The 16,681-nt window shown below is 35.4% G+C and overlaps 1 protein-coding gene across 1 annotated transcript; it reads right to left on the bottom strand.

Moving 5' to 3' along the window:
• Positions 1–3,255: 3,255 nt before the first annotated feature.
• LOC148872836 (dirigent protein 22-like) lies at positions 3,256–4,244 on the bottom strand. The gene has a single exon (XM_088971068.1). The coding sequence runs from the start codon at positions 3,969–3,971 to the stop codon at positions 3,417–3,419; it is 555 nt and encodes a 184-aa protein (XP_088827194.1). The 5' UTR covers positions 3,972–4,244; the 3' UTR covers positions 3,256–3,416.
• Positions 4,245–16,681: the final 12,437 nt, after the last annotated feature.

The raw sequence follows: 16,681 nt of genomic DNA on the forward strand, positions 1-16,681 counted from the left end.
ATAAATATGCATTACATATATACATGTTTATAATATATGATATATTATTTATTATTTAAAATATAATATTTTATATATTTTTTCAAATTTTTATTATATATTTATATATTTTTTTATAATATATATTGTAAAAATTAAAAAAAAAATCGATGAGCTGAACCGATCAACAGGTTAACCGATTGGTTTTGGTTACCAATTTTCTAAAAACCGGTATTACTGGTCCAGTTACAAAAAAAGTGAGGGGTGCTAATTTTGTTTATGAAAATGCATCTATTGCTCCATTTGGAAAGTATGAAAAATAAATATGCCTAGTGCAATTGCAAAAAGACTCAAGAAACTTCATTTAGATCTTCTCGAATTCAGCACAAAATGGGTTTCTCGTGTCTTTTCAGCGTCATGTCTTTTGGCGACAAGATCTTTCGCATGCCAAATGAGAATAGACCGATTTCCGGTCTTTCTGGCTTATAAACAGCCAAAAGACTACGTGAAAAATACACCAAACGGGCACATAATCTCTAAGAGGATTTAAGCAAGCTCGGGATCTCCTACCCACACCTAGACATTAGAGCTGTATATTGGGAGGCGTCTTCTGTATTTACATGTAACCATTATGGGAAGATGTTACCAATGTACAACTGTAGTATCCTATGGGTAAGTATGAAAGTGATATTTAATATCTATAGAAGTTAATGAATAAAAATTGTAGAGAGCCCACTTAAAATAAACAATGGCTATGAGATCAAAAATACTACCTTGCTTGAGATAATTCAAGGTGTAGGGGTGCTCATTCTCTAGTTAACCGAACCATAAGCCTATTTTCCAAACTAAATTGGCATTATTGACTTTTGGAAAACCATGAATCAAAATCAAATCAAAACTAATATTCATATTGGTTAACTGAAATCAAACCAGTACTTTCGACTTTCAAATATACCGAATTGATCATTTCATCGGGTCAGTTCAATTAACTAAAACTTTCAATTCCATTTTGTCAGTTTAGTTGGGTTTTTTGGTTTTTGATGAACAACCCTAACATAAGGAAGAGGTGAACTTATTGTTAGTGGTAACAAATAGTAAAAGCATTGTAGATATTTTGACATAAAAGATACCATGCATGATTCCCTCACAATGTCCCACAGTGCATTCCCGCTGTGTATAGAAAATATCTCCCGATGATGATATCATCATTTCTTAAATTTTCATTTAGAGATAATCCCAATACACAACAGGATGTGCTGTGGGACGTTGTGGGGGGCCGATTTAATCTCCATATAATCATAACCTAGCTTAGGGTTATCAACCACTTGGAATCTTCTAATAATGGACCAATCATAATAAGGCACATGCATCGGCCTGATATAGAAGGTCCATGTGTATGGAGCTGTCATACTTAGGTTCAAAATATGGGGTTTAGGATAAATGGCAATATTCGATGTTTAATACCTTTGCCAAAGATGCCATGATCAAAACTTAGCACCTGGAACAATTTCTATCTATGAGTATTGCCCCTTAATTAATTTAAAGTAGATGACTAGAATTCCTAACCGCATCATTGAAAATGAAGTTGGTGTTCCATGTATTTGAGTTAAATAGGTGATGAAGTTTTGATGTATTTTCATTTTCTTGGGGTCGGGTTATTAAGAGGTTCAAGGAGGGTTTTATATTCTTTGGATATTAGCAAGCAAATCCATGAAAAATAAATGGGGTTGAATAGAGTTTGGATAGGTTTGGCTTGGTAAATTTAAAATTTTACATCAATTTGGTTCCAAATTAAGGTTCATATTCAAGGTTAGTCTAGGGTTGGCCCTTAACCCTACACAATTCATCTTATTTATATCTATGTTTTATTAGAAAGGGGCAAAAGAGTTTTAAAGATATTTAGGCCCTGTTCAGTTGCCGATATTTAGTAGGGGTAAGTTGGTTAATCGGGTATTCATTTGCTGTAATAATGGGTTTCATGATAAACGATGATTCCAGAGAGTACCATTTACTCAAGTAACTAATACCCTCCTGGAGGGTGGGCAAGCAACTTACCCATGCTAAAATAACGCCCCCTCCCTCCTAGGTTTCCCTTTACTCAAGTTACTTGTATCACACAAGAATTGTTAGAACCTATCTTACTTGGACAAATTTTATCTCGAAAATACTTGTCCAGGTAAATTCACATATCCAAGTGAAAATAAACTAGGCCTTAATAAGAAATAAGAGATCTAATGGGGGAGAAGAAATGTTACAAACATTGACTATTGAAGAGAGGGAGGAGAATTAAGATTAATTTTATTAGAGAGGGATAATGATAGATTTTAATATAGAGAAAATTAAGACGTAAGAGGGATTTTAGGTTTATGAGGAAATGTAAAAGGATTTTTAATATTTCACATGTGTGAAGAATGAGAGAAAGGAAGACTTAGTGTGAGGACTGTGGTGAGAGACCCTTGGCCTCCACACACACTCCTCTTTTTATTGTATATACTAGTGCCTAGTGGTGACCCATGATCTGCTTTTAAAAAAAAAGCCTTTTTTAAGGAAAAAAGTATGAAGTAAACATCAATTCACCAAAGTTTTTATATATTTTGTATTTCTTTTGCATATAAAACAGTAGAAAATATATTTTTTCCTTTTTTAATTATTGAGGTGCAAGTTTATTTATTTTTATATAGCTTAAGTACATAAGTCAAGTACTTGGAATGAGATAAATCTCCAAGTTAAAAAATAATTTCAAAATTTGAACTGATTGAGATAACCAAAAAATCAGGTCAGATGTTTTTTCATGTTAGTTCTATTATTGAATAGGGACAATCCATGAAACAAACCTACATTAAATTAATAAAAAAAGAGAAAACATGATAACCGATGGGAATGAGCAATAGTTTCTTTAGACTTTTACAGAACAAGATCAATTTACCCCATGTTATTTAGGCCTAGGGAAAAAAGATAAATAAACAATTTGAGGTAATTAAGTAGTTTTATAATTGAAATAGATGTTTTTGATGCTTTAAAAACAGACATTTTTGAAGAAAAATAGGTGTTTTGATTAATTAATTATGTGCATGGGAGATGTTTTGAAATTAAGTCTTTGACGTTTTGGGTGGAGGGGGAATTATGGTTGAATAATATCATGAAATTTGTGATAAAGATAAGATGAACAAGAAAAGGAATCTAGAATATAATCTCGAATAATGTCTTTCCAAAAATAAATTTAGAGATATCAACAGGGGGACCGGTTGTGAGGATGAGATCTATAAAACTCAATGATGGAAAATAAAGATATCTAACTTAAAAACTTTATTATTATTTTTTTTTTTACTTTTAACATTTCACATGAGTGAAAGAGAGAAAGGGTGTGTGAGGATATGTCCTCCCCCACTGCTACAAATGTGAGAACAAACAGAGAAAACAAAGCCAGAAAAAGAAGATCAATAATGGAGGACATAGATATTATACTCAACAGTGGCATCTCCTGTTTTAGGATTGAAAGTGTGAGTCCTAGCCTGAACATAGCCCCTAGCAAACCGGAACAGTCCACTTCCGCCTATCACCGGCATCTCTCTCACCTTTGTGAACACTGCATTCCTCCCTAAAATGGTGATGGTGCTTCCGTTATACTTCCCTTCCATGAAAGCAAAGTTCATGGACATTAATAAGCCCACCTCACTCTGTGACGACAAGGTGTAGAACCCCTGCGCTCGTCCAACAAGCTTCGAGCTCAGCTCGGGTCCTTCTGTCAATGCATCATCAATCACCATCACTGTGCCAAACAAGGTGGCCGACGTGTTTGTAGTCGGCGCTGCCGCGACCTGGACGGCTGACGGATTGGAACCACCGACGATGTCATGCCAATACAAGCGGAAGTGACTTAACTTCTCTTTCTTGAGTACTCTAGAGAATCCATGAGGCTTTCCTTCAGAAATGGCCAAAACGAAGAAGAAAACGATGAACGGAAAAACAGACTTGAAGAGACTACTACCCATGAGTTCAAATCAAATCAAAAGGGTTTAGACGAGGCAAAACAACAAAGTTGGGGATTGCTCTCTCTCTCTGCCTGTATTTCAAAGCTCAGAACTTCTGAAAAAGGAGTTGGTCACTGGTCTTTCCCTTAAAAAGAACTCAGGAAAAAGTAGTTCTAAACTAAAACGCGTGGCCACTTCAAGCAAAATCCCACCACCAGATGGATCCGTCCATGAGATTTTGCTTGGAAGATAATCCGTCTGCGGTATGATTACAACTTAATTATTAAGAGTGTTAGTGGAACAGTTACAGGTTTGAGTGGTACCAAACCACTGCCTCATTGGTTCTTTTTAAGGGGTGGTCTCACACCTTATTTTCTCTGGTCACTGGTGCTGAACGACAGGTAATGATGCTCATGATTTCATTATTCTTTGCCTTATGGCGTCAGAAAAGGGGTAGGGGTTGGCCCATATAAAGGCAACTTTTGGGGTGTAATGTTAGTAAAAGTAATATTTTTAAAATAATTTAAAAAATAGGATAACTTAAAAAAAATAATATGAATAAAGGGCAAAATCACTGTTTATCTTCTTCCTCTTGCAATATATTCACCAGCGCCGCCACCGTCTGCTGCCACCTCCGGTAATGCCTCCACTTATCTCTGCCTCCGGCAATGTCGCCAGAGGTGGACGGAGGCAAAGGCGGCAGCACTGGCGCTGGTGGTTATTTCTCTGCCCAATGCCACCACTGCTGCCCACCTCCGCCTCCGCCTCCGACAATGTTGCTGGAGGTGGGTGGAGACAGAGGCAGCATTGGCGGCTCGGCGCTGGTGGGTGGAGGTGGCAGTGTTGAGCAGAGAAATAACCACCAGCGCCGCCGCCTCTGCCTCTGCCCACCTCCGGCAACGCTGCCAGAAGCAGAGGCGGAGATGGGTGGAGATAGGTGGAGGCGTTGTCGGAGGCGGCGACGCTGGTGAATAGACTGCAAGAGGAAGAAGATGAACAGTGACTCTGTCCTTTAATATTATTTTTCAAAAGTTATCCTATTTTTGAATTTTTTTTTTAAATATTACTTTTACTAATATTAGAACTCAAAAATTGCCTAGCTGGATGTACTAGAGGATTGTCTAGCTAGTGAAGAATAAAAGTATAAGAAATTTAGGAATCTTTGTGGCCAATTATTTAATTAGTTTAGAGTTAAAGGAATCAGTTTAATTTTATGTTCTCTTCATTCTATTCCTAACAGAACAACTAATCTGGTTTATGGAAATGCATCTATAGGATAGGATAATCAGGAAGTTCAACAGAACACTTTAATTATCCTTTTGGGGAATGGGTTACCCCATCCCCTAAACCCATAACCCACCAACCCTCCTGGTGTAGGCAGGACTCAATCGCAAGTCTCCACCACAACCAACCAGACAGCTTACCAACTGGCAAATTGTTACCTAATTGATCTTCTATTTTTCCTTTCCGGGATTCAGAAATAAGAGTTTCTAGAATTGGGGTGCTGTGAAAACTTGGAAAGTTGACAAGTAATCCTGTTCCATACTTGATTACTCTTGATATGCTAAATTTTTGTGGAAAACACTTTTCTTTTTTCATTTTATTAATTTGAGTGAGGAATGTCACATCATCAGCTATTGGTGGATACCCACCTGTTGCCATATTTTGAACCTTGCACTCAGAGAGGGTCGGGCTGGGCCCCAACACCACAAAGGGACTAGTGTTGTGTCCCCCAATCCAGACGAATTTCTTTGTGCAGTTAGAGCTTTCCAAGAGCTGTCATAGAAATTTCTCTGCACCAACCAAGACATATATAAATAGTTAAAAGACATGGTTAGGCATGTTTCTTTGCCAAAAGTCTTTCAGTAAAGGGTTTCACTCATCTTTGAAAATGGGATTAATGGCAAGTTACAGGAACCTAGGAGGCTTTATATGGCTGATCTTGAGATGTATGTTCATTGACAAAATAGCCTTACCGAGGAATAAATGATGTTTGAAGCTCAGTCAGTTGTGTGAAAGGCCAAAACCAGAGAGACCATTTTTTAGGCTGTGTTTTAAAATGATGTAAATATGTGTGAATGCAAATATGTAGAATGTAAAAGGGTTCATATAAATTGCAAAGTTAGATTAATTTTGCATTGACAAATTTATCTTCTTATCAAACAGACTTTTAGCTGTAATGGATGCAAACAGGAATTCTAATAAAGCATATGCTTTTTTTTTTTTATCAAAAGCCCACTTGAATGCAAATTTACTTCTTTTTTATTGATATATTTTTACATCTTATTATCAATGTAAATATGTATTGATTTGTCATTTGTCAATACAAAAATATAATATTATCAAATACAGGCAAAAGTGAACCAGAGTGCAAATTTATTCTGAACCGGGATTTACACTCCATTTGCATTCTTTCCAAAAGCAGACTTATGGGTTTAGAACCAGAGGAAGGGAAATTCTGTGTTCTCTTTTTGACACAGGAGTCAGAGAGAGAAGGGAAGTTCTGAAAGTTTTTAATATTTTAACTCGGAATCAGCCTCCTCAATTTCTTTATTAACGAGAAGACAAAGCCAAGCCAAACGCCAAATTTAAGTTTTCTCTGTTGAATAAAAAGATTCAAATCCCACAAATAATACAAATCGATCATCTCCATTAACGCTTATCTGAAATCAGAAGAAAACGAATACGTGGTTTCTATGTATTATTGAGGCTCAAAAACATTAACAAGCTTTGCCTGAGCACAGCCACGAGCGAACCTGAAAAGCCCACTCCCTCCGACCACCGGCTCCTCTCTCACCTCGGAAAGTACAGAGTTCCTTCCAAGGATGCTGAGTGTGTTTCCGTTGTATTTCCCATGAGTGAAGGCATAGTTCAAGACCATTAACAAGCTCAAATCACCTTGTGATGCGAAGCTGCACATCCCCTGAGCTCTTCCAACTTGCCTTGAGGTCAGCTCTGGAGTTTCAGTCAAGATATCATCGAGCACTACCACCAAGCCAAACCTTGTCAGTGATCTGTTGGTTGATGCTGCCGCTGCAATTTGGATGGCTGTCGGGTTGCGGCCACTAACAATGTCATGAAAGTAGAAGTGAAGGTGGGTTATCTTCTCTCGCTTAAGCCCCATAGAGTCCGGCAACAGAGTTCGAACAAAGCCACGAGGTTTGCTACTTGCAGCTGCGAGGCCTAATGAGAAGAAGAAGAAAAGAAGAAGAAGAAGAAGAAGAAGAAGAAGAAGAAGAAGAAGGGGAAAGGTTAAGAAAATAATGAAAGAAGAGAAGGACTTGGACATGGCGACAGAAGGGGATGGAGTCTATAGCTGCAAAAGAAATGGAATGACAAATTGATCGATTGAGCTTCTTGTTTATAAATGGGTCTTCTTAATTGTCCATGGATTTCTGAACAAATTAAATAATTTTCGTATTGTTTGGGCCTCGATCACAAGTAGTTTCATGGAAGAAGATAGGTGATGAAAAGGTCGATCTGAGGGGGAGTGCAGTCTACTTATCCAATTATCCTCTTAAAATGGGGTTTTTATCGTCACGCTTTAGCTTTACCTCCATCTCTCGTCGGGAACTACAAGAGTCTCATCATTGACTTTTGCTATAAAATTGGTACCGTCCAAGTGCACGTCCAAACACCACCTACATTGCTTTAATGAAGGAGGGAATTTTGGTCTCCATTAGCCAGATTCTGTTTCTCATTCTCACCCTCCAGCTTTTCGGTTTTGGCTTTCATTAAAGAATCAGCTGGTTTCTCGTTCTTCTCGTTTCCTTGCGAATTAACAGAAGAACCATGGTGTCCCATATGAGATTTTTGCCCATAAATTTTGGAATCGGGAGACTGGTTTAGTGAATGCATGAATTGTACTTGAAGGCTGTGTTTAGTTGCAAATGATTTGAGCTATTTTTTAGATTATTTTGTTTGATTGCAGTATAAATGAAATAAATGAAGGCATGAAGTAGAATAAAGTAAAACCCATAATAAAATTAAATGAGAATTTGCATTTTTTTCATTTGAACTTCTATGCATTTGTACTAGTGCAAATAAAATTGCATTGCAACCAAACAGAGCCTTAAAGTTTACTTTGGAAGGAATACAAATATGATGAATATGTAGAGCGTAAAACATTATATATTGTATTATTTATACTGTACATATTTGTATTTGCACTCTTAAGGCTCACTTTGGAATGAATACAAATACAAATATATAGAGTGCAAAACCATGTATTTTATAATATTTTATATGTATTTGTATTATACATAGGCCCAATTTGGAAGGAGTACAAATACAAATATATAGAGCTCAAAACCTTGTATTTTTTTATTATTTTGTATGTATTTGTACTGTACATATTAATATTTGTTTTATATCTTAAATTCTCATTTAATTTTGTTTTGGGTTTTACTTTATTTTGCTTTATATCTTAATTTACTTCATTTGTACTGCAATCAAACAAAATAATCTAAAATTTAAAACAAAAATAGGTCAAAATTTATATTCAAATCATTTGCACTGCTATAGTTTTACATCAGTACAAATTTATGTGCATTGCAATCAAATACAGCCTAGGATTTAGTTTGGAAGGTACAGTGCAAAGCCTAATATTTTGTATTGATAAACCTGTATTTGCAATATAAATATTTGTATTTATATGTATCCAAATTAAGCCTAAATTAAAAGTCATGAGCCACACATTACATTTGCTATCTACAACATTTGGTTTTTGCCCTTTTCTCCTACTCTCTAATATCTTGTTGATCAAAACATCGCAACGTATCAGAACATATGGACGATACTTACCATATCGGCAACCTTTCAATAGGCCTTTGTATTGAATATTTCAATATCTCACTTAGTTTTGGGGTAGACAGGCCTTAAACCGATCCCCTGAACCAGTTTAAAAAGAAACTTATAAAAAAATACAGTCAGGATACAATTTGATATGTCTATATTAATTTTGATCTTTGGTGACAAGGTTTAAAGTATCAACATGTATCGGTCTGTATTGACTAATACGTATTGTTTTGGGACCTCTCCGATATACCCATATAGTGAGTGTATCGGATTTTTGACCAGTTCAGTGGTGAAAGAACCTTGAACCGGTTTTGAAACAAATAAAAAAGTATAAAAAACAGTATCGATATTGCCTGATAACTCCTACTGACATGTTGAACGTATCAATATTTTGCCATCCATCGCTATTGATGATTTCTGAAAATGGCAGAAACCAATGAACTCGTCAACCCAAGAATCAGAATTAAACTGTTGAACCAATTAGTCAAACCAGTAGACAGTTGCACTGGTTTCAAATCGGACTGTTGAACCGCTAATTGAGAAATCGGTGGCCAAAATGATTCTGGTTGCTGTTGAATTTTTAAAACATTGTTTTGAACATTGTTTTGGACTCAAGTCTGTTTGAAATGTCAATTTATGTAATCTGCATGAGGTTTTAATAACATCAGCATGAAGACTGGTTGGAAGCTTTATGTAACATCAGACTTGATTTTTCCCAATTCCCATCACAAACATTTGATGATAGACTTCAAAAGTGGCCAAAGACTGGTAGTTGAGGTGCTGATTTTGATTCAATTAAACCGACTTTCGATTTCAAAGAATTAGATCCTTTTTTAAATTGGGATTGGATATGGAATCACTCCTCATCATGGATAATTTGTCTCGTTCAATGATGTGATGATATGCCGAATGATGCAATTACTTGCTACACTTCAACATCCTTAGATACCTCATTAGTTCTAGTTATCTCGGATCACCCAATTAGACCGAGATGCAAACAGCTTGTCACATTTACCGACCTATCAAGATGCTATATAGTCTTCTTCTAGAAGCAAGCCAGCTGTTTTTTATCTTTTTGCGATCACGGCACATATCAACAGATCTTATCTCTACCCAACTTGAATCGGACGGACCTAGATAAGCCTTGTCAGCTTATTCAGATTCCAACTTCGTGTGCGGAACTGATTTTGAATTAGATGGGCTGGTAATTCCGGACATGCATTGTAAGGCTCACAGCAGCTTGCCTATATAAAGGCTTCACCTCCAGCCTCACAAGGTACGTGTGATTTAGCTCTCGCATTCTATCATCTTAAAGCTATCAGCTCTCTCAAATCTCTTTTGCTAAATTAAGCATTAGAATGCCCACATTGGGTAAAGCACTCCAGATCACTCTGATCTTCTTGCCTTGCAGTTTGACCTGACTATGTAATTAATCCGACGTCCGAACTGTCTTCCAACAAAAAGTGACTAGATCACGCACCATCAACCCCAATTTGATTGAATCATTAGTATGTATGTATATGTATATGACTATATAAAATCAACATATACTTATTAATAAAATTAATTTAAATACCATATTTTCATTAAAGGTTCACAAGTTTAAGTTTGGATGCAAATAAGATCGGATTCAAATATAAGCGAGTCCAATCCCAATCCAACCTGATTATAGTTCTTGACAATGCATATGCAATAGCATTCATAAATTACATAAGATATGCTAGACTCAGTTTGGGTTGGTGCAGGTGTAAGAGTAGAGACATGCAAATTGCCATAGACCTGGTTTAAACCATCCTGAACCGAAACTTAATCGGTCTGGTCTAATGATTAATTTTTGTTACAGAACAACAATTTAGCACAAGTTATAGGAGTATGTGTGAATTTCGTCCGGTAGATGGGCAGTTACCCTTTCTGAATTGGCCCAGGTATAAGAAGATTCGAGAAACTTCATCATCTAAGGAAAAAAGAAATAATATATAAATAAGTCATTTCCATCCAAAATAGGATTCTCTCTCTCTCCAGATTGCAAGTTTGTGGGCAAACAACAAGCTAAATCCATTTTTAGGTAAACCAAGACCAATACCCGATTGAATCAAGCCAGAGTTTATTGGGCCAGGCCCAACCCATGTCACAAAAATCCACTACCAAAAAACAAGAAAAATCTCCATTTGGACATGGCTAAGGGGTCATTTGATTGCACTTTTTAGATGTCTGAATCTGAAAATGTTGCATTTTAGACCTCTCATTTGTTTGGTTTTACCTCTTAAACTTGATGTGAATCTTATTTTCAGATCTGAAAATAATAGACCTTGGGCCGATTCTTAACGCACTCAGACGTATTAGTGCAAGGTCAAAGTTGCTCTTACAATATTTTGGAAATGACACACGCAATCCATGTCTTCTCGCACACTCAAACTCGTTTGTTTCTCTCTCTCTCTCTCTCTCTCTCTCTCTCTCTCTCTCTCTCAGCCCTATCTTCATGCCACCACTACTGCAAATTGCAGCAGCAGCTCTCTCTCCCCCTGTCTTCTCGGTTCTCTCTCTCTCTCCCTCTCTCTCTTTCCCCCTGTCTTCCCAATTCTCTCACTCACTCTCTCTCTCTCTCTCTCTCTCTCTCTCTCTCTCTCTCTGCCCTATCTTCTCGCCATCGCCACTACAAGTTGCAGCAACATCTCTCTACCTCTCTCTCCCTTGTCGGTTCTCTCTCTCTCTCTCTCTCTCTCTCTCTCCCTCTCTCCCCCTCCCTCCCTTGTCTTCCCACCACTACCACTACCGCTGCAACATGCAGCGGTAGTGGTTCAATGAATAATAATACTAATATTTTTTTTAAATTATTAATTATTAATTATTTTTATATTTTTATTAAACATTAATTATTTTTTGTTAAATTTATTAATTATTTTTATTAACTAGTAATTTTTAATTATTTCATTAATTTTTAAAAATTATTTTAATTTTTAAAAATTATTTTAATTTTTATTTGTGTAAATTATTAATTAGTAATTATTAATTTATTATTTTTTATTTGTATTGTTTCAATATTATTTTGAGGATGAAAAATATTTTTTATGAGATAATGCAAATTGAACTCAACATTTCCAAATAGTATGTTTTAGGGGTAAAATAGTAAAATTAGTAAATTTTAGATAGTAAAGGGTTGATCCAACACAAACAAACTTATGGATTCAGATCCTCTAAAAAGTAGAAAAGCATCTATGCCTCTTTTCAAATTTCATACACTTTTAATATGTTTTTAACTTTTTAGATCTGAATTTTCAGATTTATCAAACGCCACCTAACTTGCACAATGACCCACTTAATTTTGGAAAATATTTAGCTCGTATTGTACCAAATTAGAGGATATATGTCCAACCAAAGGCATTTTACATAATAATTTTATGGTTTAAGAACTTAAGAGTTTAGGGTTTAAGTTGCAGGAGTTTAGAGTCTAGATTTTGGGGTTTAGACATGAAAATCAAGAGCTTGGTAAGAGCCAAGTATTACCCCTTATCACCCATCTTATCCTCTTCTCAAGGCAAAAAAATGTCTAATCCATTTCGTCTTTTCCATATGGATTAAAGGTGATTTTTCTTCTTTACATGCCAATGTTCATAAAAAATTTTTCTTGGAACTAGGGGTGGCAATGAGCTAAGCTTTTCACAAGTTGCTCGAGCTCGACTCGTGCAAAGCTTGGCTTGGCTCGGCTTTAGCCGAGCTCGGCTCATGAGGCTCGCGAAACAACTCGAATATGTATAATATATATAATAAAATTATAGAAAATAATATATATATATATAATAAAAATATTATAATTATTAATTATTATAATTCTTAATTTTTAATTTTTTATATATAATTTTTATTTTTATAATAAAATATTTATAAAATATATAATAAACATTTTTATAAAATATAAAACACATCGAGCTCAAGCTCAAGGTTCTGGCTCGAACCGAGCTTGAGCCTTATAGAATAGTCTCGAGCCAAGCTCGAGCCTAGTACTATTCGGCTCGACTCGACTCGAATCCACCCTTACTTGGAACAAATCCTAGCTACATTGCCAACTGAGTAAGATTGGCTTTAGCAAGTGCAAGACCGGTTCGAACACCATTTGAACAGACTTTATAACCCTACATTGGAAACATCTCCGTACTTCTTTGTTTTATTTCATGGGGAGATATTCCCAATGCAGGCTATAAAGGTTGTTGGAACCGACCTTACACCAACCGAATCCGGTTTCCAAATAAGCCACCCCTCAGTTGATGGCAGAGAAAGATACCCTGGAAAGGAAAAGAATACAAACTACTTTTGTTATGATAATGTCACACCACTAAATCAAATCCCTTGATGTATTGATATGGCCCCAAAAATGACCTTAAGGCTGTGTTTGGTTGCAGTGCAAGTTTATTTGCACTATTACAAATGCATAGGAGTGCAAATGTAAAAAAATGCAAATTCTTGTTCAATTTTATCTTAAATTTACTTTATTCTGCTTCATGTCTTAATTTTACTTATTTATACTGAAATCAAACAAAAATAATCAGAATGTACATTCAAATCATTTTCACTGACATGGTTTTGCATCAATACAAATTTATTTGCATTGCAACCAAACAAAGAAAGGATTTCGTCCAAGTATAATAAGCGTGTTTCGTTGAATTTGTTTTGAAGGCAAAATTCATTCTTGGGCTCTTACGACAAGCCACAATCTTGGAGCTCTCCTCTGGTGTTTCCTTTGAAGGGTTATCTAGAACCACCACAAGCCACAACCACTCTCAACTACAACTAGACAACCAAGCTAATTTGTTTGTAATGGTTCCTGCAACTCGGTTGGCAGTTAGCCTGGTTAGGGCCACGAAAAGTGTCATGGAAGCAGAAGAAATGTTGGGTATCTTCTCTTCCTTGAGCCCCATGGAGGCGGTAAGTAAAGTTCGAGAGATGACTTGATGATCGCCATCGCCAATGGCATCCCATGAGAAGAATAAAAAGATTAAGGTTCAGTTTGGAAGGAGTATAAATACAAATATATAGGGTGCAAAACCTTCTTTTTTATTATTATTTTGTATGTATGTAGAGTACAAAACATTTTATATGTCTTGAAGCTTCATCAGTTTTTATTATTAATTTATAAACGATAGATATATTAATTCTATTAACATTTTTCATTGTTCAGATAAATTTTAAAAGCCAAGCTTGTAAACTTTTTAATTATTTAATGCATATTACTTTTAAGCGTTGTATTTTACTTATTTTATAATTATTTATTATTTAATTTATAAAAAATTATTATCTTTAATCATAATATTAATATCAATAATATTATTATAATAATTTTAACCTTATAATATTATAAGAATTTATAAAATTGTTGCAATTCATGATACATGTGTGCTAGATATGCAAGTGCTAAGAAGTTTGAAGAGGATTTTTGAAAGTTTGAAAACTAAGAAGCTAGAAAGACACAAATGTCCTTCGAGTGTCATCTAATTTTTTTTTGTTAACCATCCAAAAATTGACAAAAAATGAACAGTACCAAATTCTTTTGTCCTTCATTCAAAAACGACATTTTGGTGATCCCAACCTTCTTGAATAGAAGAGGCAAGGAATTGAGCTTGTTCATTTTTTGTCAACATTTGGATGGTTAATAAAAAAAATTAGATGACACTCGAAGGGTGTTTGTGTCTTTTTAGATGCCACTTAACGGCTTATTAACTACACTTTGAAAATTCGGATACTGAATTGTCACATTTTAAAGTTGGGAGACCAAAGTGGCACTAGGCCCAAAGTACATGGTACTAATATAGAATTTTCCCTTACTTTTATTATCTAACTAGATTACTTTGATCTATGTAGGACATCCCTTAAATGTGTTGGCCCATTCTATGATGGGCTTGGACAAACTTTTAAGCCCATAGGCTTGGGATCGGGCTTTAAAACATTGGGCCTAACTATTTTTCAGGTTGGGGCTCAAGCTTTCCCAAATAAGCCTGGCCCGAGCTCAAGCCCGACATATATTAGTAAATACATAATAAAAATTATGATATATATTGTATAGTATTATGAAATAATAATATTAGTAGCAAAAAGTGTATTATGTTCTATATAATATAAAATTTCATATAGTATATAATATTTTATTAATAATATATTTTAAAACATCTGTTTAGATCAAACTTCAGGTTTGGACCTAGGCCTTATAGGGTCAGGCTTGGGCTCAAGATCTAGGCCTGATGGTTAGGTCGGGCTTGGGCTTGGGCCTAGTGAAGAAGATAAAGCCTGGTCTAGCTCAACTTGTGAGCAGGTTTACCTTCTATTTAATTTCAATAAACAAAGATGTTAAAATTGCGACAAATTTGCTTAGTTGACCAAATTTACTTAATTAAATTAATTTTTTTAATTATATGAATTAACTTAATTGTCTTATTTAGGTTAATTTACTTATTGCACTTTATTAGTTACTTGATATACTTAATTAAATTAATTTACTTAACAAATGTTGTTAAAACCCAAGGGAGGTTTATAGGACTGCCATAAAACTCAGGGAGCTTTTACTACCCATCCGGGCTGCTTTTACTGCCTTGCATTGACAATATCTTCATACTTGCATGCTTTATTCTTCGAGAGATATTCCCAATGCAAGATTCTAAAAGTTGTTAGAATGGTGTGGGCATAGATTTGCCCTGATAGAAGCCGATCTCTTTTCTGGTATTTTGGCCTTTGTCCCTTCCCATCTGTCTAGAAAGTTGAACCACAGTTACTCAGGAGTCAGAGTGAGCCCATTCGCAGCTTCACTAGAAGAAGAACAGGATCGTGTACCATTTTGTTTTCACCGAATGATACTTCTGAAGGGAGGAGAGCAGAGAGAAAGTAGTACTTGTCGGTCTTCATGGAGCCATTGTCGATGGCGTAGAAGGTGAAGGGGAAAAATTACTTCAATTGCAAAAAGATTCTATGTAGGGATGTCAATGGGGTGGGTTCAGAGGGGATTTTGTAAATTATAGATCCTACCAGCCAGCATCTCTAAACCTCTCAATCTGGCCATATCCGCCCAAAAACTCATAGTCGGGGTTGTTCATAATTCATTGATTGGCGCCAACCAGGTCCCTTGTTCAGCGGTGTTCAAAGAGAGAAGGGAAACTCTGAGCATCTTTTATCATTTTAGCTTGGAATTCCAAATCCGTTAAGAAATGCAAAATTCAAAAATTAAAATCCATTAAAAAAAAGCAAAATTTGAAAGCGATATCCGGAAACTTATCACTATGTTTATGGGTTTTGATGGGTAACTGAAACTTGTGGCTATGGAGTTGGCCTCCTCAAAGATTTCTCTGTTGAATAAAAAAAAAATTCAAAGCCCACAAATAATATAAATAATCTAGCTCAATTAACTTTTATTGGAACAATGTATTGTTTGAAAGTGTTTGCCCCCACAGTTTCACTGAGTGTGGTGTTGGGTTACATGTGTGCAGGCGCGTTGCGCGGTACCAAATCTCCATACTCTCCTTTACTATTTATAATGAGTGTTGAAATCTTTATCTCCAGGTGGGAAAGTTATTTACCCACCTATGAGATGGATATCCCAAGGTAAGTGATACCCAGGAAAATAAACTTTTCCTAATTCTCATATTAATCCGAAAAAAGAATATGATATTCTTAGTCCATGAGAATCAAAATCCTATTGACCAAATTTTCCCCTCTCAAAATCCAAAAAAAAGAACGCCCCCTTTCTAAATTTTAGAAATGGATGACTAGTTTAAGGGGAGGTATAAAATTTAAGAAAACACTTTATAATTAAAACCTATAAAATGTAAATAATGTAACGTCTTTAACGTAATTTGTTGAAATCTTGACTTAACCTATCACAAATCCTGATTAATGGACAATAAATAAGTAGATTTTAAAATTTATTTGATGTACTATATTATTTCCAATTTTGA

This window comes from Nelumbo lutea, chromosome 2, assembly GCF_056320005.1.
Source record: "Nelumbo lutea isolate HS-2025 chromosome 2, American lotus-T2T, whole genome shotgun sequence".
NCBI classification, from domain to species: Eukaryota; Viridiplantae; Streptophyta; class Magnoliopsida; order Proteales; family Nelumbonaceae; genus Nelumbo; species Nelumbo lutea.

Coding starts and splice junctions, on each gene's coding strand:
- LOC148872836 (XM_088971068.1), bottom strand. CDS start 3,971: ATGGGTAGTAGTCTCTTCAAGTCTGTTTTTCCGTTCATCGTTTTCTTC.